Source organism: Haliotis asinina, chromosome 16 (assembly GCF_037392515.1).
Source record: "Haliotis asinina isolate JCU_RB_2024 chromosome 16, JCU_Hal_asi_v2, whole genome shotgun sequence".
NCBI classification, from domain to species: domain Eukaryota; kingdom Metazoa; phylum Mollusca; class Gastropoda; order Lepetellida; family Haliotidae; genus Haliotis; species Haliotis asinina.
Window position 1 is genome coordinate 48,062,858 of NC_090295.1, and position 27,298 is coordinate 48,090,155.

The window sequence follows — 27,298 nt, forward strand, 5'->3', positions numbered from 1 at the left end:
TAGCACTGGTAGTCACTGTGTCTGGAGTACAGTGTCAGGTTCGCCTGTACACAAGGAAGGATTTCGCATAACGCTGTCTCCACCCTGTATTAGAGGTGAAAAGGTATACTGTGGTATTTGTAGAACTGCTGTATTTTGACTTTTGGTTCAGTATATGCAAGAAAAGGAATTGGTATTTTTGTTTTTCATACTGTAATTTCATTAACCTTTTCCAATCTCTAGGAATCAAATGATCTGGTCAAAATTTATGCATTTCTTTGCTAGACGGAAGTAATTTCCGATATACTTCAACAAACTGACTGAACCGAAGGCCTTGTACTGCAATATGTACCATACCATGGTAGGAACATACCATTTCACTCAACTCTGCATCTGTTAAGATTTAAGCTATATAATCAGAAAAGGACACTGCACCAACATGGGGATTGAACCTACTGCTTGGACCAGTAGGCTATTGACCCTAGTAATCAAAACAACACAGGTGTTACAATTCCATTTGCACTCATTCATCTTTACACATATGTACACGTTCATACATACAATATCTGTGATATATTGGAACCACAATGTTAGGATATCCATGGGCCTACATGGAACATCTTTAGGAGTTAAATAAAATAGTTTTCAGAAACTGAGAAGCTAATATCTGCTGGTGTCGGTAACAAGGAGTGACAAGGGAGGTTTTCTGGTGTAAATTTGTGAAACTGAAAAAGACAAATCAACCTTTGGACATTTGCAGATGTGTTACAGAAGTAAATAAAACAGTTTGGATTGTGAAAAGCTGTCTTCAGGCACTTCAAGATAGCATTGCATCAAGTTCATAATGGGAGTGTCTGTGATTGGATAGTTCATCTTATCAGCTCTTTCACTGAACAAAAATTGTATTAGTGCTACCTATGATATTTAGAAAATAGACATAATGTGAGTGTCTGTGATTGGATAGACATAGCTATTAGTGCAGTTATATGATTGGAAGTTTTAGTTGCCATTATCACAAGTTTTATCCTGAGATCTGAGGATCAACATCCATGGCAAGATCATTTAAAGTTTCTCCGTTTTTCACAAAACTGACTGGTTCGGGTAATTCTACACTAAACACAACATGTGTGTCAAATTGTCACTTTGAGATTAAATCCACAATGACAAAACTAATTTCAAGTTCCTGACAATGAGTGAGCTTAACAGCTGATTCAACTATTGATGCAATTTGAATTTGCATGGTTGGCGACAATGAACTGAAGAAATTCTCATCATCAAACCTTATTGCAGAAGTATTTTTCTGATCTTTCTCCTTAAGCAGACCGCAATAACAATCTGCATTAATGCACCATGGAATGAATGAGTTTAGGTTTATATCACTTTCAGCAATATTCCAGCAATATCACAGTGGGTGGCACCAGGAATGGCCATAACATGTTGTACCCAATGGAGAATCGAACTGCATTTTCAGTGTGACCAGCAAACACATAAACCATGAAGTTACCCTAACAACTATCTAAATGAAGGCCCGGTTGTGAAGGCACATCTGTTAAGATCACTTTAGATCAAGGATTAAAATCCAAGAATTTTGATTTGTCAGCACTGTGGTCATAGCAAATGTCTTTCTGATTAATACAAACTTCACACAACCATAATAATTATAATCTTTTCACACGCAGAGATAATGCTATTTCATTCACTAGTTTTTCATACTAGTAGACATCCATTAACATGACCCTTAACCCTTCTCGGTTTTCGTCAGTTAATTATCAACGGAATCAAGTTCATCAGAAATTGTTAATCTCAGCAGAATATAAGTCGAAGTACTCCTGGTAAATTGTCCACATCAGGAAGTAGTTCCGGCATGGACGTTGTTTCCTGTTCAGCAATCAGACAGTTGGTGGTTTTCTCCTTTGACAGTGACTTATGTCATGACTGCATCTTGAACTCCTTGTTCAGCATGTCTAGATTGTTTGAGTCACATGCGTTGTAGAGGTCAGGTCGGCCGAGCATGGACAGTGTCATTCTGAGGGTTGACCAGATGTTGGTGGACATGACAGACTCTGGTCCATTTGGGCCTCGACTCTGTTGCTGCATGTTCAGGGCTGTCAGGAAATGCTCAGCTGCCTCCCTGAAAAAGAAAATGATTTCACTATGTTGTCTTTTGTATACTGCCACAGGGCAGACTGATACTGTATTCTGTGGATATCTTGACTGGTTCTACTTTAACTGCTACAGGGCAGACTGATACTGTATTCTGTGGATATCTTGACTGGTTCTACTTTAACTGCCACAGGGCAGACTGATACTGTATTCTGTGGATATCTTGACTGGTTCTACTTTAACTGCCACAGGGCAGACTGATACTGTATTCTGTGGATATCTTGACTGGTTCTACTTTAACTGCCACAGGGCAGACTGATACTGTATTCTGTGGATATCTTGACTGGTTCTACTTTAACTGCCACAGGGCAGACTGATACTGTATTCTGTGGATATCTTGACTGGTTCTACTTTAACTGCCACAGGGCAGACTGATACTGTATTCTGTGGATATCTTGACTGGTTCTACTTTAACTACCACAGGGCAGACTGATACTGTATTCTGTGGATATCTTGACTGGTTCTACTTTAACTGCTACAGGGCAGACTGATACTGTATTCTGTGGATATCTTGACTGGTTCTACTTTAACTGCTACAGGAATGATGCTGGTGCAGCCAGGTTTTGTATAAAGCAGTACTCAGCAAAGTTACAGCTGTCACGTCAGTCTGTAAATTATTAAGACAATACCAGAAAAGACTGACATGGGCATTGACCTACAATGTCATGTCAACCGAGTCATTGAGTCTGACGACCCGAACTTGTTAAGTTACTCAGTTACCTGGCTTATAATATGTTCATTTTATTTTATTTTATACATTTGGTCTTTTGACCCAATAATTTTGATCTGAGTTGAGTTGACTGCCACAATGTTACATATATGTTACAGTCAGGTTGTGAAATAAATCATTCTGTGAAATCATTTCATGACATGAGTCAGAGGATCAGCCATTTTCTGGCATTTCTTGTTACACGAATATTTATACTAATATACTTTAATCATTTCATGAAATTTCATTTCATCTACATGTGGTGGACAAGGGTTTGTGAGGTGTGGCTGCTCTGGACACAGCAAGTGTCAAAACAAACAGGTGTAAATGCTTTAAAGTTAGGCTGAAGAGCAACAGTTGCTGCCACAAACTGTTAAAATAAGTGATGTAAATTTGTGATCCACTTTTGTAGATTAAGTGAAATTTCATGAAATGACGGAAGTATGAGGGTTGGCTGAAAAGTTCTAAGCCTCACTGTGAAAATAAGTTACAAAGTCCACGTTTGAAATTTATTTTTCTACATAGTCCCTTTCCAAGTTCACACACTTTTGCCAGCGATGCTGCAAGGCCCGAATCCTGGTCAGGAAGAAATCTTCTTCAGCTACCCTAAAAAAATCAGTCACAGCGGAAATGACGTCATCATTACTTGCAAAATGGCGACCGGTGAGTTCCTTTTTCATTTTGGGGAACAGGTGGAAGTCAGAAGGAGCCAAATCAGGTGAATAAGGAGGATGGTCAATGAGTTCAAAGCCACAATCGCGTATTGTTGACATGGCCACCACTGATTTGTGAACAGGCGCATTGTCTTGGTGGAAGAGGACATCTTTAGCAATCATCCCTCGTCGTTTGGCTTTGATTGCTTCTGATTGCTTGGTTCAGTAGATCAGAATAGTATCTGCCGTTGATAGTTTGACCTTTTTCAAGATAATCAATGAGCAGAATACCCCTGGAATCCCAAAAGACTGATGCCATCACCTTTCCAGCTGAAGGAACAGACTTGGCTTTCTTCGGAGCTGGTGAATCAGGATGCTTCCACTGTTTTGACTGTAGTTTTGTTTCTGGTTGAAAGTGATGTGTCCAGGTCTCATCCATGGTTACAAATCGTGCCACAAAATCATCAGGATCTGCTTCAAAACGACGCAAATTGTCAAGGGATGCCTGGAACCTGACACGTTTCTGTTCTGCTGTCAAGAGCTTTGGCACCCATCTTACAGAAACTTTAGTCATTCCTAATTCGTTGGTGATAATATGCTCATCCCTCTCATGAGAGATGCCCACTGATGACACTAGCAATTTGTCGAGTAGTCAATCGTCGATCATCCATCAACATATCGAGCACTCGCTTGATGTTTTCTGGAGTGGTTGCTGTTGAAGGCCTTCCTGAGCGTGGGTCATCATCAAGGCTTTGTCTGCCACGCTTAAATTCTGCAGCCCACTTCTTTACTGTGGAAAATGAAGGAGCATCATCCCCTAGAGTGGAGACCTTGTCAGCATGTATCTGTGTTGGGGACATCCCTTTCTTTTGCAAGTACTTGATGACTGCCCTGTATTCAGTTTTGTCCATTTCTGATGATTTCAGAGGGTAGGTTTACCAAAAGAGCTGTAGTTGAGATAAAACTATTAGTACGTTTGTAGTTCTTGTGTCTATGATTCACTAAATGATTGTCCTCATTGGTGGCAAACACCTGTCTCTACCTGGTGGGGAAAAAAACCATTCAGGCTGAGAACTTTTCAGCCAACCCTCGTATATTGATTGTTGTTACACAATATTATGCAAAATGGGTCACCCTCTTGTTCATTCCAAGAAATGACTGAAATTCTTAGTCATTTCACGAAGTAACTGATTTCACCATTTGACTGTAACATATATACAAGCAAGTCAAGTCATATCAGCATGTTCATTTATCACTGAAACTGGTATAATTGCATATCTTCACAAATACAACTTGGGATATCAGACTTGGGGTATGTCTCTACTCTGGTATCAGGAAAGTATTTTGTAGCTGAATAATGCTTCATGAAAGTCTTCACAATTGATAACTGCATCAAGGCATCACTCTCACACAAGGGCAAAAGTTTGAAACTGGATTTCGTAATTCTCGCTCTGTATTCATAATTTTGGTCATTTGTTCAATGAAATTTAAAACTTGAAATTCAGTTCTAAGCTTGAGATGAGGAGAAAAGGCAATTTCACTTCCTGAATGAAGGTGAGATGACATTTGTTCACCATGACAATATCAAAGTAAGTTGCCCTTGAGTCTGATACAATTATGTCACATGACGATAAGTTGTTAACTTTCAATGGTGTCAGCCAAAAATGGACAAATGTTAAATACAGTTACTTGTACCCATCCAAGACATCACATTCAATTTCTAGGGAGTTACTGACCATTAGATATGATAAGATATCAAACTGTGTGCTGAAAGATAATATTTTATTGAATATCTTCTGACTTACCTGTGAGCACCAAGGTTTATACAGGCGATGCCAAGGTTATACCGAGATCGGATAAAGCCTGGGGACAGCTGCAATGCATTGTGGTAAGCTTCTACCGCCTCTTCACTCCTGTTGCCGTTAGCCAGAGTAGCACCTAGTTTGTTCCATAGCAAGGCATCCTAGGATACCAGAGGGAGGGAATGTTATTCCATGGCAATATTCCACTTATATCAAACAGGTCTGTCAAAAAATACAAACTGGGCCAGACAAACCAGTAACTAGTTTAAGGAGTGGTCCACCCCATAAGGGCATGCTGCACACACTTCAAAATCCCTGATTCCCAAGTCCTCATCTCAGCAGAACCTTATGACAATGAGATCGTACTGCAGACCTGTTTCCACCTGGAATCCCAATGCCACAGAATGAAAACTATACTCAATCAATCATATATACTCAAGGAAACAAATACTTGAACACATGAAAGTACAAGTGTTCCTTTATCTACTTCCAGAGTTTCAACCTCCTGCAATACATACATTGTGAAGAAAGCTGGAAAAGAATAAAGAAATACTTGTACTATTGTGTGTTCCCTTATTTGTTTCCATGAGTACATATGATTGATTGAGTATAGTTTACACCATGTTATCAATATTCAAGCAATATCACACCAGAAAAACGACCCGTGAAGATCCCGGGGTAGAATAGGCCTTCAGCAACCCATGCTTGCCATAAAAGGCAACTCAGCTTGTCGTAAGAGGCGATTAATGGAATCGGGTGGTCAGGCTCGCTGACTTGGTTGACACATGTCATCGGTTCCCAATTGCGCAGATTGATGCTCATGTTGTTGATCACTGGATTGTCTGGTCCAGACTCGATTATTTACAGACTGCCTCCACCATTGTAGCCATGTGAGGTCGAACTCGGACCTTTGGTGTGACAAGTGATTGTCTGACCACTAAGCTACCAAAACTCCCCCTTGTAATTTGGAGGAAAACTTGAAGTGACAGGTCTCAGATGCTGACTGTTTTTTTAAATCATGGTTATTGTGCTGGCAAATCAAGAAACATCACAAATGAATCTGGGATTGGAAAAGATAGGTATAGGTTCCTGGCAGTACCAAGGGACATAATCCTGACTGTGTCTCCGCTATAGAGACCATTATGGTAGCATTATGCCTGACCTTGGGTTTGACCTGCAGTGCAGCTTGGAAGCAGTCTACAGCCTTGTTGTATTCCCCACTCAGGTTGAAAAGAACACCAAGGGCACACTGGAACACAATATTTCACAATGTATGTTGGAATGTTCAACACAATTTACTGAGGCTTCATCTCAAAACCTGCATACGATTACATTTATCTCAAAACCTGCATACGATTACATTTATCTCAAAACCTGCATAAGAGTACATTTATCTCAAAACCTGCATAAGAGTACATTTATCTCAAAACCTGCATAAGAATACATTTACTTCAAAACCTGCACACGAGTACTTTTATCTCAAAACAAGACATAGCTGGACTCAAGTATCTGCTACTAAGGAAGTCACAGTGGCTGAGCTGGCTAGGCAGTTGACTTTACATGATGGTGATTAGGTGCCTGACTCTGAAGGTGCGGGTTCGAAAAAAGTACTGGAAGTTGTACTTTACTGAGAAAGTGTAATCCCAAATATGACATATGTTACAATATTACTCCCATGCTTGCTTTTACAAAGTAAAACACTCATCTGCAACACATACATACAAGCTAGCAATTAAAATTCAATTTCAGAATTCAGCTATCTCTTGGTGAGACTTCAGTAGACTATGACCCCAAATAAAGGATGTTATACTCCAACAAAGTCACACAAAGAGAATGTCAATAACTACTGCAACACAATCTCACATCAACGTGGGACATTGAAAAGACACTGTTGTCACCTGAACATCAGCGTCTATCTTGCTCCTGTCCTCCATGTGTACTGCCTTCAGATACAGTTCCTTCACTTCCTCGTAGTCTTGGCTGCAGCAGACACAGAGCAGTCAGTGTACAAACAATCAATGGTTTCAGACCCACATTCTAATATCAAACATATTGCTACACATCATATCATAGGTGGATCCAGAGGAGTAGTGGAGGGTTTGTTCTGCATATCCAGATTTCACATTCCTAGACACTTTGTTTCCTGCATTTTAGCAATTAAAACATCTCAGTCTCCATTCTGTGATAAAACAAGTCAGTGTTGTTTCTAATGATAGGAACTAAATTCTATTTTGCATCATGCTTAATAACCTCTTCAGTTTCAGGTTTATGTTTGTTAGTCTGTTGTTTAACACCCCACTATCATGTTTAATAACCTCTTCAGTTTCAGGTTTATGTTTGTTAGTCTGTTGTTTAACACCCCACTTTTCCAACTGATGTTCCAGTTACATCATCTGTAAATAATCAAATCCGGACTAAACAATCCAGTGACTGATATCATGAGCATCAATCAAATGACAACCAGGTCAGTGAACCTGACCGCCCAGTCCTGCTTATCAACTCCTACAATGCATGGTTAGTTGAGGAAATAGTTAATCCAAGCTCATGATGGACTTAATACCTTACTTCTCTGATGAGCAAAGGCAATACAACGGCTTCCAAAGTATGAACTCATGTTTATGGGCAATACAGTGAATACAATAGTAGCACTATGAAGCAATATCAGGTATTTTACAATTTAGAAAATACACAGCTTAATGATGAGAACAGGTCATTTCTATCAAAAGAGTTCTTGTTAACAAAGTCAGCCTCGGTTCATATATGTTAAAGAATACATTGGGAATAAGTTGATCATGTAGGATCTACAGAAAGGCATTGGCTTCCTGATGACTCGACTCAACTCCTTGTCAAGGTCCAAACAAGACTGGCCAGTCTTTCTCTACAGTGAGTGTGTGAGAGAGCTCAGTTTCCTGGTGACTTGACTCAACTCCTTGTCAAGGTCCAAACAAGACTGGCCAGTCTTACTCTACAGTGAATGAGTGAGAGAGCTCAGTTTCCTGGTGACTCGACTCAACTCCTTGTCCAGGTCCAAACAAGACTGGCCAGTCTTACTCTACAGTGAGTGAGTGAGTGAGTGAGAGAGCGTGCGTGCGAGTGTGCGAGCTAGCTTAGTTTCATGATACACTCAGCAATAATCCAGTTATATGGCAGTGGTCTGTCTGGACCAGACAATCCAGTGATCAACAGCATGAGCATCGATCTGCGCAATTGGGAACAGACAACATGTGTCAACCAAGTCAGCGAGCCTCTCCACCCAATCTTGTTAGTTGCCTCTTACAAGCCTTTTATGGCAAGCATGAGTTGCTGAAGACATTTTCTAACCCGGATCTTCACTCACGTTGACATGAAGGATGAGGTGACTGGCTTCTCCCCTAGAGGCCCTGGCACCAGACTGGCATACTTGGGACTGTGTTTGAGCCAGGACTTGAGGGCATGGCAGGCGTAGGACCCCAGGGACTCGTTGGTGTAACTGACAGCTAGTGACAGCCAGGCGGTCAGGTTTGTGGGAGATAACTCTAAACACCTGATCAACACAGACAGGGAGATTGATCATGTTCATAGTTTTGAATTTATCAGCCATAACAAAGAAAAGTAATGTTGAAAGCAAAACAGGCTTACCTACATACCTTCTCACTACATTTATATAAAATCAGATAAAGTGATCTTTCTGTGGTATCTGCAAGTTAACACTGTGATAATCATATCTGATTTTCTGATTTCAGAATGCCAGAAATCACCCACCTTTTAAGAGCTGCTATGGCGGCAGGTTCATTTTCATTTTCTGCCTGTGACGTTCCCAGGTACTGCCAAGCCTGGAACACAAACATGCCAGTCTGATGTCGGGATGATCTCACACAACAAATAGATCACTAGTCTCATTGTGACCTACACCATACTAATTATACAAAAGAGTGAGTGTAGTTTTATGCTGCATTTACCAGTGTTCCAACACCATCACGGCAAGGACAACAGAGATGGGCTACAAACAATGCACCCTTGTGGGGAATTGAACCCTGGACTTCAGCGTGACCACTAGATTTCAACACCGAAGAGGTAAAGGAAAGGCTAGAGAGGAGGAAAAGAAGAAGTGGCAACCCAGGGTGTGCCATGGAAGCTGGAGATCTGGTCTCCATATAAAACAACAGGAACAAGATATTACGAACGGGCAGGAATTAGGAGCAGATACCCTAGATGAGACACAGGGACCATGTGACAGCCACAACAGCATGTCTCCCCTACCTCCATGTGTGAGTCATCCTTCTTAACAGCGGCTTCAAACAGCAGCACAGCGTTGGGAATGTCTCCCTGTCCCAACTTCTCCATGCCGGCTGCAAATGGGTTTGGATGATCCAGTAAGGGGTTGTCAGCCTCAAAATTATAGGTCTGAAACATAGCAATTACAGTTTTGAAAAAAAAATTCTATATTTTGTGAGATTGAGACGTCTGTGACGTCTGTGACTTCTTTAGATTACATCCATACCATATTCATGACACAGAACATACTTTCACCTTAGCTCATAACAGACATATGATATTACAAATGGTTCATTCTCTTTTTCTTTCCATGTAATTTTATGAAAACATTTTTTAAAATCATTTGGACATAGAATGCATAAAAAACCACATGTAATGATTGTTTAAATCATATAGTATTAAGTCTACAATAAAACAAAATTTAATCTGAAAGTACACACAGCTAAGAACCAAATCTTTCAGTCCCCTACCTTGTACGGCTCGGACTGCTCAAACTCTGTCAACCACGGCTGACTGTCATTTCTGAAACATTAAACAAATGAGCTGATCCCCACCACTTGCACATGTGCTTATTGCTTGCATTCAAAGATGTCTAACTTCTTTATAATCCTGTGTCAGTGAAACACATCGGACAGTTTTGTTACAGTTGACTATTTTCATGTGAATGAGTCAGTCATTACAAATAATGCTGCATCACCTCTGTTTGAGTTTACAAGATGGCGTCTATGGTGGCCATATTTAATATCATCCAATCACTACAAAATCCCATCCTTCACTCCAGTATAATCAGCATGACAATTTGATAAAAACATCAACAACAAATGCTGATCCAAAATAATGGTATCCATGTTTGGTCCCAGGCACTCAGACAACTAGATCTGGCAAAGGACTATGCAATGAGGAGATGCCTACACTGACAGTGATGACTGTTGTTAATATGCTGACAGTTTACAGATAAAGTACCTGTCCACATCTTCCCAGTGCTTTTGAAGATTATCCCAGAATGCCTCTGGCTCTGCCTGATTGGCTGAAAACTCTGCAAACTCCTCTGCCCACTTGTCAGTCACTGAAGCCCCTGCCTGGAGAATAGAACAACCAATCAAAACACCTGTTCCAGTGAGAGTAGACATGACACCTGCACTTCTTATTCCTGGCACTCTGATGATAAACCTTTGAACCATCAAGTCACCATGGTAACAGTGTGCTAAGATAATCTGTATTGATGGGTACATTAGCACAGTCAATCACTACTTTAGGTGGCTTCAGTTGTGTACAGAAATTTTAAGTCAGGTCCATTAAAGCTAGGCAATCCAAAATATTTTCTTTTAAAGCACAAAGAGCAAAAAATCCTGTCCAGACTTATCCACATCAATACACTTTTCTATGATGAAGGCTAGGATCAATATCCAACATAAATTAACAATGTGAAATTAAATTCATACACTCAATAAAGGGTCACAGTATGGAAAATTTCATTTACTGATGATATTCTTCTGGTTCAGCCTTAAGGTCTTTGTATTCTCCACTGTCACAAATGGCATATCTTACTCAACTTAAGAAAGAGATATTTCTGGCAGTCGGACATACATCAGGCTGATCAATCACAATTTCAAGATACTTGCCTACAGTTTGTAAAACATACAGGTAAAACATTATGACTATCCAATCTTGACAGTACACCCTCTTTACCTAATCTTCAACTATGCCCTCACCAATACCATGGCTCCATGTCAACATAGTTTTGATGCAAATTACCCAGTGCTATAAACAGCCATCAAAATCGACAAAAACCAACCCATAGTATCATGATTTTAGGATAAAATAACCTTAAACAGAAAGTGCTTTTAGCAAGATAGGGTAAAAGCAATGATGAATACCTTGCTCAATATTAAGCATGAAAGTCTGTGAGTCTCTTTTACTCCTGTGTTAACCGAGTGAGTTTTAACTTTTACGCCGCTTTTAGCAATATACCAGCAACTTAATGGCTGGAGACACCAGAAATGGGCTTCACACACGGTACCCATGTGGGGAACAGAACACGGGTCTTTGGCGAGACAAACCAACACTTTAACCAACAGGCTACCCCACTGCCCCCTATGCTGATTGAAAACATTTATATATTTCTTAATAGGTACACTAAAGTAGTGTCTTTAATGTCCTATAATAATGTACACTGTATAAACACCCACCAAACCACCAACTGACACCACTGTGAAGATGTGGGTCAGAACTGATCTGTAGCAACCCATGCTTGTCATAAGAGGTGACTAATGGGATTGGTTGACACAAGTCATTGTAATTATTTGTAACCCAATTGTGTGGATTGATGCTCATGCTGTTGATCACTGGATTGTCAATAAGTGTTTTCAGATGTTCCAAATGTCAACACACCTCAATGGTTCATGCTAACTCCATGACCTACACTGACTATTTTTGTCTGTACAGTGTTCACGTGTGTTTCCATAGAGACAGGTGTACATTATGCTTGCAATAATGAATTGTTGTTTATCGTCCAAGCATTATACCATCATTTACAGCACTGGTATTCATTCATGGACCAGCAAGCTGGTTTTTTTTATGTTCTTGTTAATGTTATATTACAGCAAAATTACAGCAAGTTGGTGACAATCAAGCTGAGACCAGACATTCCAGTGATCAATATCCTGTAGAATGACCTACATCCTCAGGGTAAAATAACATACACTCTATGGAGTCTGAAAGTCCTATCCAACGGTTTGTTTTCTTTTCCTGTTGAATGCAATAAGATTACAGCAAAATAACAGCAAGTTGTGACAATCAAGTCGAGACCAAACAATCAGTTATCAGTATCCTGTAGAATGACCCATATCCTCAGGGTACTTGAATGCAATAAGACCACAGCAAAATGAAAACTGTGTGTAAACAATCAAGTCTCAACCAGACAATCTAGTCATCAATATCCTGTGCAACGAATCACACTATCAGAGTCTTGCCAACCAATCTGTCGGGCCATCAGCTATGACGAGCATGGGTGGCTAGGAACCTGAACTTGTCTCCCCTTGAGAAGAAGCAAGTTTAACGTATCAAATGATTCCCATTCCACACAGTGTGCTGCAAGAGTCCCAAGTGCCACAGCTGAACACCTACTTATGTTGGGAAGCAAGGAAGTCTTTAACCAAAACACATGCTTCATGTCTACAGACTATAACATCAGTCAGACCATTCACACAGAAAGCAGACTGAAAAGAGAACACATACACAGGGTTGAAACTGGAAAGGACAAGAGCACCACAGACACAGACAGAGCTCCAGACAAGGCGCATATTTGCATATTTGTGTATTTCACACAATAAAAATCACATTTACCCAATCTGGGAATAAAAAAAAACGCACAAGAATTACTTAAAACCCAATAGGTTTATAATACTTTGGGTACTTTACCTAACTAACTAATCTGGCTTCCATATGATAATTCATTGTGGTGCCTGAACTCTACACCAGCATTAGCAAATGTTAAGCAATGCCTATATATTAAAAAATAGCTAAAATAGCTGTAACCTCTGTCCAGACTTGACTGTTGTGGCCACGTGATTTCCATGTTGAGTGCTCAAAAAAGGAAGTCAACTATTTGGCAACACAAGAATTACTAAAAATGTGGGTCTATTCAGAAGCATTTATATTTATATCTTTATAAGCGTTAATTATCCAATAAGGATAAGAAACTGTGTGAAAGTACACAATTCTTTAAACTAGCGTGAGGACACAAAATGCTAGTTAGTCCTTAAAACATACAATTATTCATACACATAGAGATATTGGAGTAAAAAACGAATTGCTTCAAAAATTATCTGGAGCTCTGGATGCAGGTTCACAGAGACCAGCTTACAAAGACCAAAAAGCAATAGCTGCGACAGCTGTTTAAAAGAAGCAGCTATAAACACATTTTCTTGATCGATCCACCCGTTGATCTGAAGCAAACTGACAAAATTTGACCTCTGACCCCATGCTAGTTGTCCCTACCTGCCCAGCTGCGAATTCTTGTGCCCAGTCATCTGACCTTTGACCTGGAGTTTTCTGTAGCACTTTATTATCCTCTATTGTTATTTCCCCATCACCAATACGCTTCACAAACTTCATGAACTGGAAGTAGATCAGTTGGACCAATATTTCATGGCAACTCAAAAATATTTGTAAAGTCATAAAAAACATTCCCAGAAACCATGCTGTAAAAAGTAACCCCAGTGTTTCACTAGTGCAGTTCCCAAAACAAGATACACTCTGGTCAAGGGTAGAAAACTCCTGATAGAGGCTTCAAACATGGGTTAACTGTAGGAACAAGAGGCTAAAGAAGAAAATCCAAGAAGTTTCAAGTGAGTAAGTTTATGCCCGCTGTCAGCAATATTCCAGCTAAATCACTACGACAGACACCAGAAATGGGCTTCAAACATTGTACACATGTGGGGAATCGAAGCGGACTCTTTGGCGTGACCAGCAAATACCTTACTACCAGGCTACCCCACAGCCCTAGTTTCCTCAAGATGTTCCTTTTTAGTTAAAGAAATCAGTAACTTGTACATCAGATTTATTAGCAAGAGCTGATACAATTAAGGACTCTAGTTTGCAGGGTAAGTGAGTGTCTTCTAATACCACAGCCTACACTAACCTGTACATCAATGCAGCTATTAAATACATAAAATCTCAAGAGGAAAACCAGTGGATAATCGTCTGAGTAGTGACCCACATAATCAAGGTACAATACCACACAGCATATCACAACAGGTCCAGATGTGGATATAAAAGTTAACTCACACTCTGTCAGCACTTTAAATTTGTAGGCATCTTGAGAGTGGTTACTATGTGTGATGTCAGTGATGTGAATTGTTGCTCATTCTATCAACCACTGGTTTGCCTAGACCACAACTGGTCGTTTACAGGGTCCCGGGTTCAAATGACTGTACTCACTAAGATATTCACTGACTGTCATGATATGTCGACGCAATCATTACCTCTGAGTTACTGAACTTGGGGTCATCGACAGAGCCGAGCAGATCATTGGCTGTCTTCTCTAAGTCACTGCTCTGATGATACTCATCAATCCACTTGGTATCATCCAGTTGCTCTCGCTCATACTGCTCGGACCTGATAAAATAACAACGAACAACTAGAGAATCACATTTTACACCATCACGATGGTCAACTAGAGAATCACATTTTACACTATTGCAATGGTCAGCTAGAGAATCAGGTTTCAAACTATCATAAGAGTCAACTACTGAATCAGGTTTTACACTATCAAAATGGTCAACTAAAGAATCAGGCTTTACACTATCACAACGGACAACTAGACAGCTACGTTTTACATTACCACAACGGACAACTAGAAAGTATGTTTTACACTATTACAACTGACAACTAGAAAGTTAGGTTGTACAATATCACAACAGACAACTGGAAAGTTAGGTTTTACACTATCACAACAGACAACTAGACAATTAGGTTTTACACTATCACAACTGACAACTGGACAGTTAACTTTTACACTATAGTCACAAACAGTCACAAACCTATCCACTCTAACAAAACCAAGCGTACATTCATGAGAGTGGTTCAACAGAACCTGAGGATGACAACAACCATGGCATTACCAGGTCTGTTATAATTATACGTACCATGTTTTATCTAGCGTGGGTTCGAGGTACTCCTCTGCCCACTTGGTATCAGCTGCCGCAGCCTGTTGCCCTGCCTGGAATTCTTTTACCCAATCTCCACTTGCTGCCGCCATGTTCTCCGCTGTCAGGAATTCCTCAGCCCAGTTGGCGTCAGATGCCAACTCAGCTATTCCAGGAGCTTCATGGAAGTGAGTGAGAGAGTGAGTGAGGTGAGGTGAGGTGAGGTGAGGTGAGGTGAGGTGAGGTGAGGTGAGGTGAGGTGAGGTGAGGTGAGGTGAGGTGAGTGAGTGAGTGAGTGAGTGAGTGAGTGAGTGAGTGAGTTTAGTTTTGATCACCAGCATGAACACAATCTATGCAACTGGGATGAGATGACATGTGTCAGCCAAATCAGCGAGCCTGACCACCCAGTCTTCTTAGATGCCTTCAATGACAAGCATAGGTTACGGAAGACCAATTCTAAACCGGATCTTCACGGTTATATGGGTAATAAATGTCAGCTCAAACAACAACATACAGTGAGACTAGTGGTTAAAACCATTCTAGCATCTCACTGAATGCTTGGGTTCGACTCCCCATATGGTTAGAATGGGTAAAACCCATTTCTGGAGCCCACTTCCACTATAATGCTCAGGTACTGCTAAAAATGGCGTTAAACCACACTTATCAGCAACAAGAAGTACTAATGAAGATGAAAGAATCCATTGTACTGCTTTCTGAATGCAGCAACAAAGGTTCTTGGCAAAAAGATGAAATGTTAATTGACTTAAGTATGTTTACGTTGCACCCAGCAGCAGCATTGCTTGGAGAGTGTGGCATGTAAAGAGTTTGGACCAGTATTTCCAGTGATTGATAGCATGAGCAACAATCCATAGCATCAGGGTATGATTCAACATCAAACCATCCAATCCTCAGTCAAGTCATAGCAGTGACAAGCACCTGCTGCTGAGGCTTTGAAATTCATGTACTCCCAATGCATTCATTAAACTGTGCTGAAAACAAATTAAAATACAGTGGAAGCTGTCTAAACAGGCACTCATCAGAACTGAAGAAATAATCTGATTTAGACAGCATGTCTGATTGTAGAGCTGACAAGGTTACCTCTGACGAGAAGTGAACCAGTTCTGTCACTATTTCCATTGTTACATCAAGGTAAAACATCAACTAACTAGTGAAATGTACATGTATACCCATGCTGAACTAAATTGACTTTGTTGGCAATCATGTAGGTTCAATGCAGGATTAATTGTAACAAGGAGTCCGGTCGACTCCACCCAGTGCACCAGATTAGACAGTGTTGATTACTGTGTAAATACATATTCAGGCGGTTCGTTTCATGCCAATATCCGAAATTGACAGCTGCAGGATTGCAAAGCTTTTAAATGATGACAAATGTACTAGACGAATGAGACTGAGATTTCATGCTGGTGTTGACAAATTGCCGGATTGGACAGCTGTTGCTTTTGACAACTTCCTCTGTAACGTTATATATCTGTGGGTTTTCATTCAAGGGGAGACAGTTCTTGGGAACTGAGTGACTACACCCTCACCTCTGTGTGGCATGTGCTTCATCTCCGACTCCTCGATCTCTCTCATCTCCTGCAGCAGGCTACTCATGTGAAATGTCTGGGGTGCAATTGCTGTCTGATGTCCCAGCATGAACTCATTCACCAGCTGAAACACACAGCTCAGACCTACTTGCTTTACCTGTGTTGTTTGTTTTTCAATGATCAATTCACAACAGTCCAGCTTAGTGACAGTTTGCAAATGATTAAAATGGACCAGATGTTCCAAAGACTGACATCATGATCTGCATTAGCTTCAGTTGCTTTGTTATATATCTTCAATAGGAAACTGCCATACTGGTGCTCATTACATTGACCACAGGTTGGTCAAGCCTACTTAGCTAAAAATATATCATTTACAGACCAACATGATAAAGCTAAAGTATTGTTAGTTGGGTGCTAAGCTAAGCTAAATGAATAAATTGTTTGAGAGGACACTAGGTTTCCGATTTGAAGTTCAGTTTGGTACTGGTGAGCAGCAAGCCTTGCTTGTTATAAGCGGCCATTAACAGAATACAACCAAGACAGGTTGACTTTGTAGATGCATGATAGAGTATCGCAGCTGTGTAATGGGATTTTTTTCTGTTATCTTTTAAGCACAGTAGTATTAATGAAGGGTCTTTGATGCATCATAAAAATATGGATGGAGAAAAAAACTGAAAGATAGGCTTCTCTATAAAGTGAACATTATTTTCATCATTTATTTAGATCACTTACCTCATCTGGACTTATCTGTGTGATGGGTTTCCCAGCCTAAAAACAGTCAAATTTAACATGTCAGATGTCTCAACGCATATAAGAGTTGGTTAAAGATAGCATTACTTTGAGGTGACATGAAATGGAGCTAACACTGAGTTCAAGATTATTTCTTGAAATGGCAGAACTAAAAGAAGACATTTATTGTGTTTTATTGTTTGCAATCTATAACAACGGCAATAGTATCATTCCTGTTTTCATCTTCAGTGACTATCGCTTGCAGTTATCATTTGGACATACTTGATTCTCCACAGTATATGTTCCGATAAATCTCCACTATACACTGGATGCATCTACTACGGCTTGGCCCCAGACTTTTTTTTACCTCCCTTTCCTGGCTCCGCACTCTCACAGTAGCCAACCAGCTAAGCCGCCATTACAACCGAGCTTGCCAGTGTCAACAAAGACACCCCTTCTCCCTCGTTCTGAGTCCCTCCGCATGGTTTGTGTTGCAAAGTTTAATCGGTGAGATAATTTAAAAAGTGAAAGTGAGTTGTGACTGCTATGCTCAACTTCCCACTGTAGACACCTCATTGAATAAAAAGCCAGCCAATAGAGGTAATAAAAATCTTGGGCTGAGTCGTTGATGCATCCAGGGTATAGCAGAGACTTATTGGAACGAAGACCCTGGAGATATTGAGGATGTCATTTTGTGGGACGTGTCACAGTTTGTTCATTGTTGTAGGTCACAGCATGCAGTATTCCAGTTACATGATGATGACAACCTGTACATTACTGACTCACTGAGTTTAGTTTTATCCCCTTTTAGCAATATTCCAACAATATCACAGAGCAGCACACCAGAAGTGGGCTTCACACACTGTACCCATGTGAGGATTCAAACCCAGGTCTTCAGTGTAATGGGCAAATGCTTTAACAACTAGGCTATCCCACTGTCCCGTACATTACTCAATCTGTACAAGATGAACCACTTTTTAATATTCTTAGCAACCTTCCAAGTCACCAAGTGAGACCAACTAATCTACATTTGTCACACTTTGAAACAGTGCTGTGAGCCAACCAGGGGAGAAAAAGGACGTAAATAAACTTTAGAGCAGTACAAGGAGGAAACCAAAACTGCAGTATGACAAATGCTGCTTTGGACAGTTTCTATGTTACATCTTGTCATCTGAAGGAATTCGAACCTGAACTCTAAAACATCACATCTTGGCACTCCTAAGGGACACTACTCTTAACACCTAGCCGTTGTGCCTCTGATAACTGCAGATTCGTGGAGTGTTTGAGGAAAGATGAAAGTACATGAACATTAGTGGTAAGTTACACTACCTGCCCTGGTGGTCGAAAACCTTCCTGAAAAAAAATCAAACAATAATTTTAGCAACTTCAAACTGTCTACCTAAAAGGACCTGCAATGTTGATATGTATATATAAAATTGCTAACTTGGCATTGTTCACTGAGATGTCCCTAATTTAATGCAGCTTTTCATCAATATTTCATTGAGAGTATGTGAGACACTAAAGGGTATATCACTAACTGTTCAAAACTATCAAGGTTCCATCAACATTTGAACTAAGTTTGTTCTCTACTATTCTCTAAATTGAAACACAATAAAGCATCAAGTCTAAAGCGATATCTTCTATCCCGGCCCTACAGTTTCAGATTATTCACTTACTTGCTTAAACGCCCGATCCCGAGTGAAATGGGAGTTTAACTTCATGAGGGAGTTACTTCCCCCACACTCGCCATCAACAAGTCCACGTCCAGCCATCCTTCTTTTAAATGAAAAAACCTGCAATTAACAACAGTTATTTTGCACATGCCATGGAAAGTAAACAGTGAGTGAGTGAGTGAGTTGAGTTATACGTCTCTTTCAGCAATATTCCAGCAAGGGCTAGGGACATCAGAAATGGGCTTCACACATTGAAACCATGTGTGGAATCAAACCCAGGTCTCCGGTGTGATAAACCAACACTTTAACTGCTAGGCTACCCAATCATCCCTGGAAAGTAAATAAAACATGCTAATTTTGTATAATGTATATGGTAATAAACAGGGCAGTATGGGCTGTATTACCACTATACCTCTACATCGCAATACCCTTTTCAAATGATAAGGTCTGCAATACTGATTCTGAGAACTGGTATATTATGTAAAGAACATATAAAGTTTCTCTGTGATTATGGCCCCGGCATATATGGCAGGGGCATATAGGGTTACCCTCTGTGTCCGTTCGTATGAAACAGGGAATGTACTCTATCCACTTCTCCATCATAAAACGCTCTGTGGAAATCAATGAACTTATACATGACCTTTCTTGGGACTCTAATGGTGTGGATCTCATATTTTGTTTTAGTATTTTATTGATTTTTGGTAAGTTTTGAGACATTTCAACTTAGGTACATTTTGTTGAATTTTTCTATGATGATAGAGTAATAGAGGAAGAAGTGGGGGTGTACCTTATCCACTTCTCAAAATCTACTCATGGAATTCATTTAGATTACACATGTAATTTATGGGGACTCTAAAGGTGTGCATCTCATATTTTTATTTTGAATTTTAATTATTTTTAAAAAACTTTAATGCTGTTTGAATTTCCATACATTTTGTTGAATTTCCCTCTGAAAATAATGTTATAGGGGATGAGGTCTATCAACTTCTTCACAAAAGCTGCTCAGGTAATTGATTCAGCTTCTACATGTGTTTCATTGGGACTATAAAGGTGTGGATCTAATACCTTGTTCATCCAATTTCTTAATTTTGTCACTTATACAGATGTTTGAACATAGTTGAATCTGGTTCTATTCATCCTGTTTGTACTGTACAACAGGGGGTGTACTTTATCCACTTTTAATCAAAAACCACAGCACAACACTCATTTAGCTTACACATCTTTTATAGAGACTCTACAGGTAAGCATCTTGTTTTAGTATTTAACTGTTTTTTCGTACGTTAGAGACATTTGAAATAATTTTGAAAATCCTAAACAGAATCGATTATGCTTATACATGTGTTTCATTGCGACTTGAGAGGTGGTTATCTCATAGTTGCATAGATGTTTATTGAACTTGTTCTGGATAAATTAATCACCAGAGCACACTCAGTGTACGGAACACTTCCTACAGCAGTGGGGGCATCTGTGTCCCTGGACACACTCAGTGTAGTGAACACTTGCTACAGCAGTGGGGGCATCTGTGTCCCTGGACACACTCAGTGTAGGGAACACTTGCTACAGCAGTAGGGGCATCTGTGTCCGTGGACACACTCAGTGTAGGGAACGCTTGCTACAGCAGTGGGGGCTTCCTACAGCAGTGGGCACACCTGTGTCCCCGGACACGCTCAGTGTAGGGAACACTTGCTACAGCAGTGGGGGCATCTGTGTCCCTGGACACACTCAGTGTATGGAACACTTCCTACAGCAGAGGGCACAAATGTGTCCCCGGACACACTCAGTGTAGGGAACACTTCCTACAGCAGTGGGGGCATCTGTGTCCCTGGACACACTCAGTTTAGGGAACACTTGCTACAGCAGTAGGGGCATCTGTGTCCCTGGACACACTCAGTGTAGGGAACACTTCCTACAGCTGTAGGGGCATCTGTGTCCGTGGACACACTCAGTGTAGGGAACACTTCCTACAGCAGTAGGGGCATCTGTGTCCCTGGACACACTCAGTGTAGGGAACACTTCCAACAGCAGTGGGCACACCTGTGTCCGTGGACACACTCAGTGTAGGGGCATCTGTGTCCCTGGACACACTCAGTGTAGGGAACACTTCCTACAGCAGTAGGGGCATCTGTGTCCCTGGACACACTCAGTGTAGGGAACACTTCCTACAGCAGTGGGCACACCTGTGTCCGTGGACACACTCAGTGTAGGGAACACTTGCTACAGCAGTGGGGGCATCTGTGTCCCTGGACACACTCAGTGTAGGAAACACTTCCTATAGCAGTAGAGGCATCTGTGTCCCTGGACACACTCAGTGTAGGGAACGCTTGCTACAGCAGTGGGCACACCTGTGTCCGTGGACACACTCAGTGTAGGGAACACTTCCTACAGCAGTGGGGGCATCTGTGTCCCTGGACACACTCAGTGTAGGGAACACTTCCTACAGCAGTGGGCACACCTGTGTCCGTGGACACACTCAGTGTAGGGAACACTTCCTACAGCAGTGGGGGCATCTGTGTCCCTGGACACACTCAGTGTAGGGAACACTTCCTACAGCAGTGGGCACACCTGTGTCCGTGGACACACTCAGTGTAGGGAACACTTGCTACAGCAGTGGGGGCATCTGTGTCCCTGGACACAATTTTGGCTTGTTATCTTTATGTTTTGAATTAAAAACAAATTTCATTCAAAACAAATATTTCCCTTGTTATTCATACTGTAATACTATGAATTATATAGAAAAAAATAAAATCCCTGACTATGCAACTTAATTTTGAGATTGCTGTTATCAGAACCATAGGGACTAGTGTAGAAAACAGGATCGACATTTTCAATTAGTGGTACTTACTGTCACACATGTAAGTTCCCAATATATCACAATAGGTGTCGCAATACCTGTGCCCGAATCACAATATATTGCACTACCCGCGCCCAAACCACAATATATTGCAATACAATTTATCTGCCTATACACAGCCCTAGCACTAATTAATAATACGAACATACACCACTACACAAATAACATTTAAAAAAGTAGAAATAGCAGGTACCTCAAATTTTACTGATTACCAGACTATATTCACTTCAAACCAACCAAAACCATAGCAACGCTTTCAACACAGAACAATTTATTTAGCCTTTATGATGAATCATTGTTAAATTGTCATTTCTGGTCATTGGTAAGTTAAATAAGAATCAGCACTTCCTACAATGAAATTAATTCCATAAATGCAGAACCTGAATTGAACCTGAACCTGAACACTATTTACAGCTAAGGGATAGGTTAGTCTGAGAAACAAGAAATATTTTGATTGGGCCTTAGACTGAGGTCAGAAATTTCAGTAATCAGCCACATGTGTGAAATGTATAAACACAATATCTTGACCTCAGTGTGATCATGCAACGGATGTATGTGATTTAGTGAATATTGCTGCTGTCAGAAGTATCCCAGCTGTATCAGGACACTCTATAAGATTCAAGGGTTGGACAAACCAGTGGTTGAAAATCTGAGCAACAATCCACGCTGATGCTGGCGATTCTATAAACCATATCCACTTTACTTGGTTTGGGGGGATCAATCATGGACCAGAAAACTCTCCATTGAGTTCATCTGTTTTGTTTTCTGAAAGCTAACATTGATTTTTTAAACAAAAATCCAGATAGGTATTACTGATTATTTATTAATGTCACACTGTATTAAACGGAACCCAAAAGATCAGAAGTGTCTCACAGCTCATGTTAGAAATTCTATGTATAAGTAGGGATAATCTACAACAGGGATAGGTCACTCACTTGCTCTCTTTACCATTTGTACTAATTAATGTGTGCCTCATCATGCTCCAATGCACACTGTGACTTGACTCATTCCTAGCGCAACTTCAGCTGTGTTTAACAGAACTTCAACCAGTTTATTGTATCAGTCGGAATTTTACAATTAATGAATGAATGAATGAATTATAGTAAGAATTAAGAGCAAGAATTATATGTGAATGAATGAAAGAAATAAAGAAAAATAAAGGAGAGAAGTACATGAAAATATCACTAATACTTGCTATCACATTGATCACATGAGAGTATATTCACCTCATAAGAATTACAGGTGTATGTGAAAAATGTTTTTGAAGTAATAACTAGAAACACTCAAACAATGGCATGAAGTATTTCAATGGCGGATCAGATCAGATCAGATCAGTGAAATGTCACATTTTCCACACACCTCAAATACACCCTAAAATTCTTTTTTAGATTATGAAACTATCACTATTACTTGCAAACACGGGATTGGGTGGTCAGGCTCGCTGACTTGGTTGACACATGTCATCGGTTCCCAATTGCGCAGATCGATGCTCATGTTGTTGATCAATGGATTGTCTGTTCCAGACTCAATTATTTACAGACCGCCGCCATATAGCTGGAATATTGCTAAGTGCGGCGTAAAACTAAACTCACTCACTCACTCACTCACCTGCAAACACATTTCACCTAATAGTATATTGCATTCATAAGAATTAAAGGTGTATGTGAAAGATGTTGTTGAAGAAATAACTACGAACACTCAAACACAGATCGGCAATATGTCATATTTTTCACACACCTCAAATACGCCCAAACAATTTTTTAAAGCCATAAAACTGTCACTATTACTTGCGAATACATTCCAACTAAAGGTATGTTCTCCTAAAAATTAAACAAATGTGTGAAAGAAGTTTTTATCGGCACAATTTAGTCTATTTTCATGATGAATCGAGAATGGAAGCCAGTGAGCTATAACATACCCACTTGAAACTTTACTATAAATCTACTGTACTAATACTGACATTAATAACAATTATCTGACTTAAACTGAAGAGACAAAACAGTTAACCTATCTTCTACATGTAGGATATTCAGATGTCACAACACTCAGAGAATTTTAATCAGCTGCTGAAAATAAACCGGGCTCAATCTAAAATACTAAGCTGCCACCATATTGGCTACACTGGTTACGTAACGACCCGAGACATACGTTCACCGGCTTTTCAAGGAGTTTCTTCTGCCCCTCTATATAGGCTCCCAGGTTTTACTGACAATTGAAATCCAGATGTTAACTCATTTAAAGAGCAAATAAACATCAGTATCAGTTGCCCAAGATCGTTAAAGGGGCACTGATGCGGAGCGAATAATGTTTCTCGCCAACGGTCTAATTACGAAACCAAACCGCAAATTGGTCAGCGCCTGCTCCTTCGACCGTGACGTACAAAAGAACTGGGCTCCTGTCCATATTAGCAGAATTTCTTCACCTAAACAGTCAGGAGGCTGAATGCCCATCATATGCCATTTGTTTAAAAATATCCATGGTATTCCTTGTCCTTGTCTGATCGTAACCAAATATCCCAGCAGTGTACTTCTTTTCAGATGCTTAGATGGTATAGTTACTGATCCAATTTGATCCTATTTCTGTGTTTTTAACCTCGATATTTAATCATGTTACATGAAAATATGATGTCTACAGGCACTTAGCAAGCCATTTGTTTCAGTATGGAAGATTGCAAAGCTTTATACTTAGGTAGTTTTGAGTGTTGGTTCAGCTGTGATAGCAAATATCATACGTAAATTTTGGTAGCTATGGTAGCTACAATGGTTTGTTATTTATGATAATAAAAACACACTTTTGATTTATTTGAATCTGTAAACAAAAAATGATGACTTTGCCTTTGGTAGAGAAATCTGAAAATTTTCTTACGTAAAAAAACCCCTTATTTCACCTATTTACCCAAGTACACAGCAAATGCCTGTGTGTATTTCTTATGTAACGAAATTCCGTTGGTATCCTCAAAACAGTTTCGGCCCATAAGTGTTTTCAGGTTGCATGCGACACAGAGATTACATCTTCCTTGCTGTAACTCGCGTTTGATGGTGTAAACCCACACATGTTATTTGTCATCATTCTCTGGATGGTCAATTAATGAATTTGTAACAGGTATAATTAGTAGTAACACCACTTCGGTTACTCAACAAAGGTTCCCATTTGGCATTTCTCCTGTCTGGAGTAAATACTCAACATTATAAATTAAGGTCTGTAATGACAAATATATTGTATGTTAAGTAATATGTGCATGTAAGTGATGCAAGAGGATTTATCAGCTGAGTTACAAAAACAAACATCGATCAAAGGATTAACCGATAACACACTGATTGATTAATTACTTTTATCTTCTGGCAGATTTGTCAAAAGGCAGTGTGTGTAGATGACTATACCCTGTCGTAAAGTGTGAGTGCAAAAACAACATCCTCCCTTCAAAGAATTAACCACCCTTGCGTTGATTGATTGATTGCTCATTATTGGTTAACTAAATTACTTAGAATAGCGGACATCATACAATTAGTTGCCAGGTGTGCTATCTTGGGTGACCAATGAGATGTTTATCTGTTTTTCACCAACGAAAGACGTGAAACGATGTGTTACTTTTTCGCAAATTAGACAGTTGTAAGACACGCGACACAGAGCAGGATTATTTACCAGCTGCAGATGAATGGAATACGATTTCTTTTACGTGGATATTGATGGATACATTCCTGAACAAGGTAGTAGCCTGACATTGTTGCTATAAAATTAGTCTGTTCTACATTCATTATTAGCATTTTGTTTTAATCTATTTGTTGTAGCATTCAGCAGAATCTGTATGACAGAAAACACATACTAGATTGCGTATGTGTGTGAAATAGGATCCACATTGGCAATCTATACAATGTATAAATGTTGCTGTTATGTTAGAAATTTACTATAATTATAAGCAGATCGCGTGTTCTTTTATTAATTTTCAGAATCATATAAATATGACAATAAAGCAATTAGGGTTATGAGACAAAATATAGAGATGTACATTGGCTTCGTTATTTTTCCGTCCTAATTGTTTTTTACCATTTCTACCACTGGCAGATGATTAACCTTCAAAATGTTTCATTTGTTTTCATAATACATTTGTAATCAAGTAAAAATGACTTCACCTAAGTTGATGTGTCTATAATAAAACTATCAATTGCGCTTACGGACTGCGCAGCAGAGGTCACGAACCAGTCATGAATTCTGGGATATCATCCGGGTACTCACTGGAGAAAAACAATAACAAAAATTTACACCAGTCCACAGAAATTGCTCCGCATCAGTGTCCCTTTAATACCACTTCAGATGCAAAATCAATTGCCTGTTTAACAAAAACTAGCGAGGGAAATTCAGAAAGATCAGTCGCCTGCTGTTGATAGTTTATGTATTAAACAGGAAGCCACGTGATCAAAACACTCTCTCGCTGTGCGGAGATAAAAGTATGGCTCATCCTCGAAAACACAAATAAAATATCTGGATGTGGCAAGCGGCAAGTTTCGCCGATATGATGTCATCAATGCTATTTTTGTAGGAAACATTTATATCTTTATCACTAAAGGTTAGCAAAATAAAAACTGTAAATGATATTTTAGATAAAAATTACGTTTTTGTCTTACATCGTCGAAAACCTCTGACACCGGGATATAGTCTCCATGGTATAAATTTCTGCACCTTGAAAATCTTGGGAGTCAGCTTTCAAAAATATTTCAGCTAAAATCATTCCAGTGCCTATTGATGGCAGGCATAAACCATCTATATAAAACTGACAGATTGGACAAGCAGGAAACCAGTGCTTCAGAAGAAAAAAGCAACGTCTCATCTTGATACAAACAGCAATGAAAGGGCACACTGTTTGTGTTTGTTATTTTTTTCGATTTGGGGTGTTCTTACTGTTTACATTCTTACCTGATCAGTTATAATCAATATCGTAAATGAGTAATGAAACAGATGGTTTGAACCAAAAGAATAATCGTGTCACCTTCACTTTTATATTCGTCACAATTCTATTTCATGCTTCGTGGCTCTTCCACAGTGCAGAAGCAGTCGGATCACGATCGGTCCAGTTCGACGTGAACTCGGTCTCAAGACGTTTCACTCATTTTCTTCCTCAGAACAGTTTCAGAATGTCAAACACTTAAAATATGGCTCTCTATTTTGCAAATACTAAATGATAGGTTGTGTTTTAGAGGCAATTACGTGTTGGGTCGACTTTGTACCTTGAAAGTTGATGTTTGTATTTTGACCGGAGTACATCCCTGACCATTGAAGGTTGCTATTTCCGGTG

General features: G+C 39.8%; 1 protein-coding gene across 6 annotated transcripts; it reads right to left on the minus strand.

Moving 5' to 3' along the window:
- Window positions 1-175: 175 nt before the first annotated feature.
- Window positions 176-27,298, minus strand: LOC137268026 (peroxisomal targeting signal 1 receptor-like). Of its 6 annotated transcripts, none has more exons than XM_067802521.1 (17): window positions 27,231-27,298; window positions 19,161-19,277; window positions 18,814-18,837; window positions 17,488-17,523; window positions 16,756-16,879; window positions 15,209-15,386; window positions 14,546-14,678; window positions 13,560-13,679; window positions 10,524-10,639; window positions 10,031-10,082; window positions 9,546-9,689; window positions 9,048-9,118; window positions 8,644-8,829; window positions 7,205-7,286; window positions 6,469-6,555; window positions 5,310-5,467; window positions 176-2,110 (listed from the first exon to the last, which is right to left on the minus strand). In XM_067802521.1, exons 2-17 carry the CDS (start codon window positions 19,254-19,256, stop codon window positions 1,909-1,911), a joined length of 1,809 nt encoding a protein of 602 aa, XP_067658622.1. In that variant the 5' UTR covers window positions 19,257-19,277; window positions 27,231-27,298; the 3' UTR covers window positions 176-1,908. The 6 variants fall into 6 exon arrangements, with proteins under 6 accessions (XP_067658622.1, XP_067658623.1, XP_067658621.1 ...); XM_067802522.1 differs by having other exon boundaries at window positions 19,161-19,260; window positions 26,993-27,297; XM_067802520.1 differs by having other exon boundaries at window positions 26,993-27,278.

What these genes read in the sequence shown, in the direction of transcription:
- LOC137268026 (XM_067802521.1), bottom strand. Translation starts at nt 19,256, where the DNA reads ATGGCTGGACGTGGACTTGTTGATGGCGAGTGTGGGGGAAGTAACTCC. An exon ending in GTTTTCGACCACCAGGGCAG is followed by an intron (nt 17,524 to 18,813) that starts GTAGTGTAACTT and finishes GACTGTTTTTAG; the next exon opens with GCTGGGAAACCCATCACACA. An exon ending in ACCTCATCCTTCATGTCAAC is followed by an intron (nt 7,287 to 8,643) that starts GTGAGTGAAGAT and finishes TGTCTGCTGCAG; the next exon opens with CCAAGACTACGAGGAAGTGA.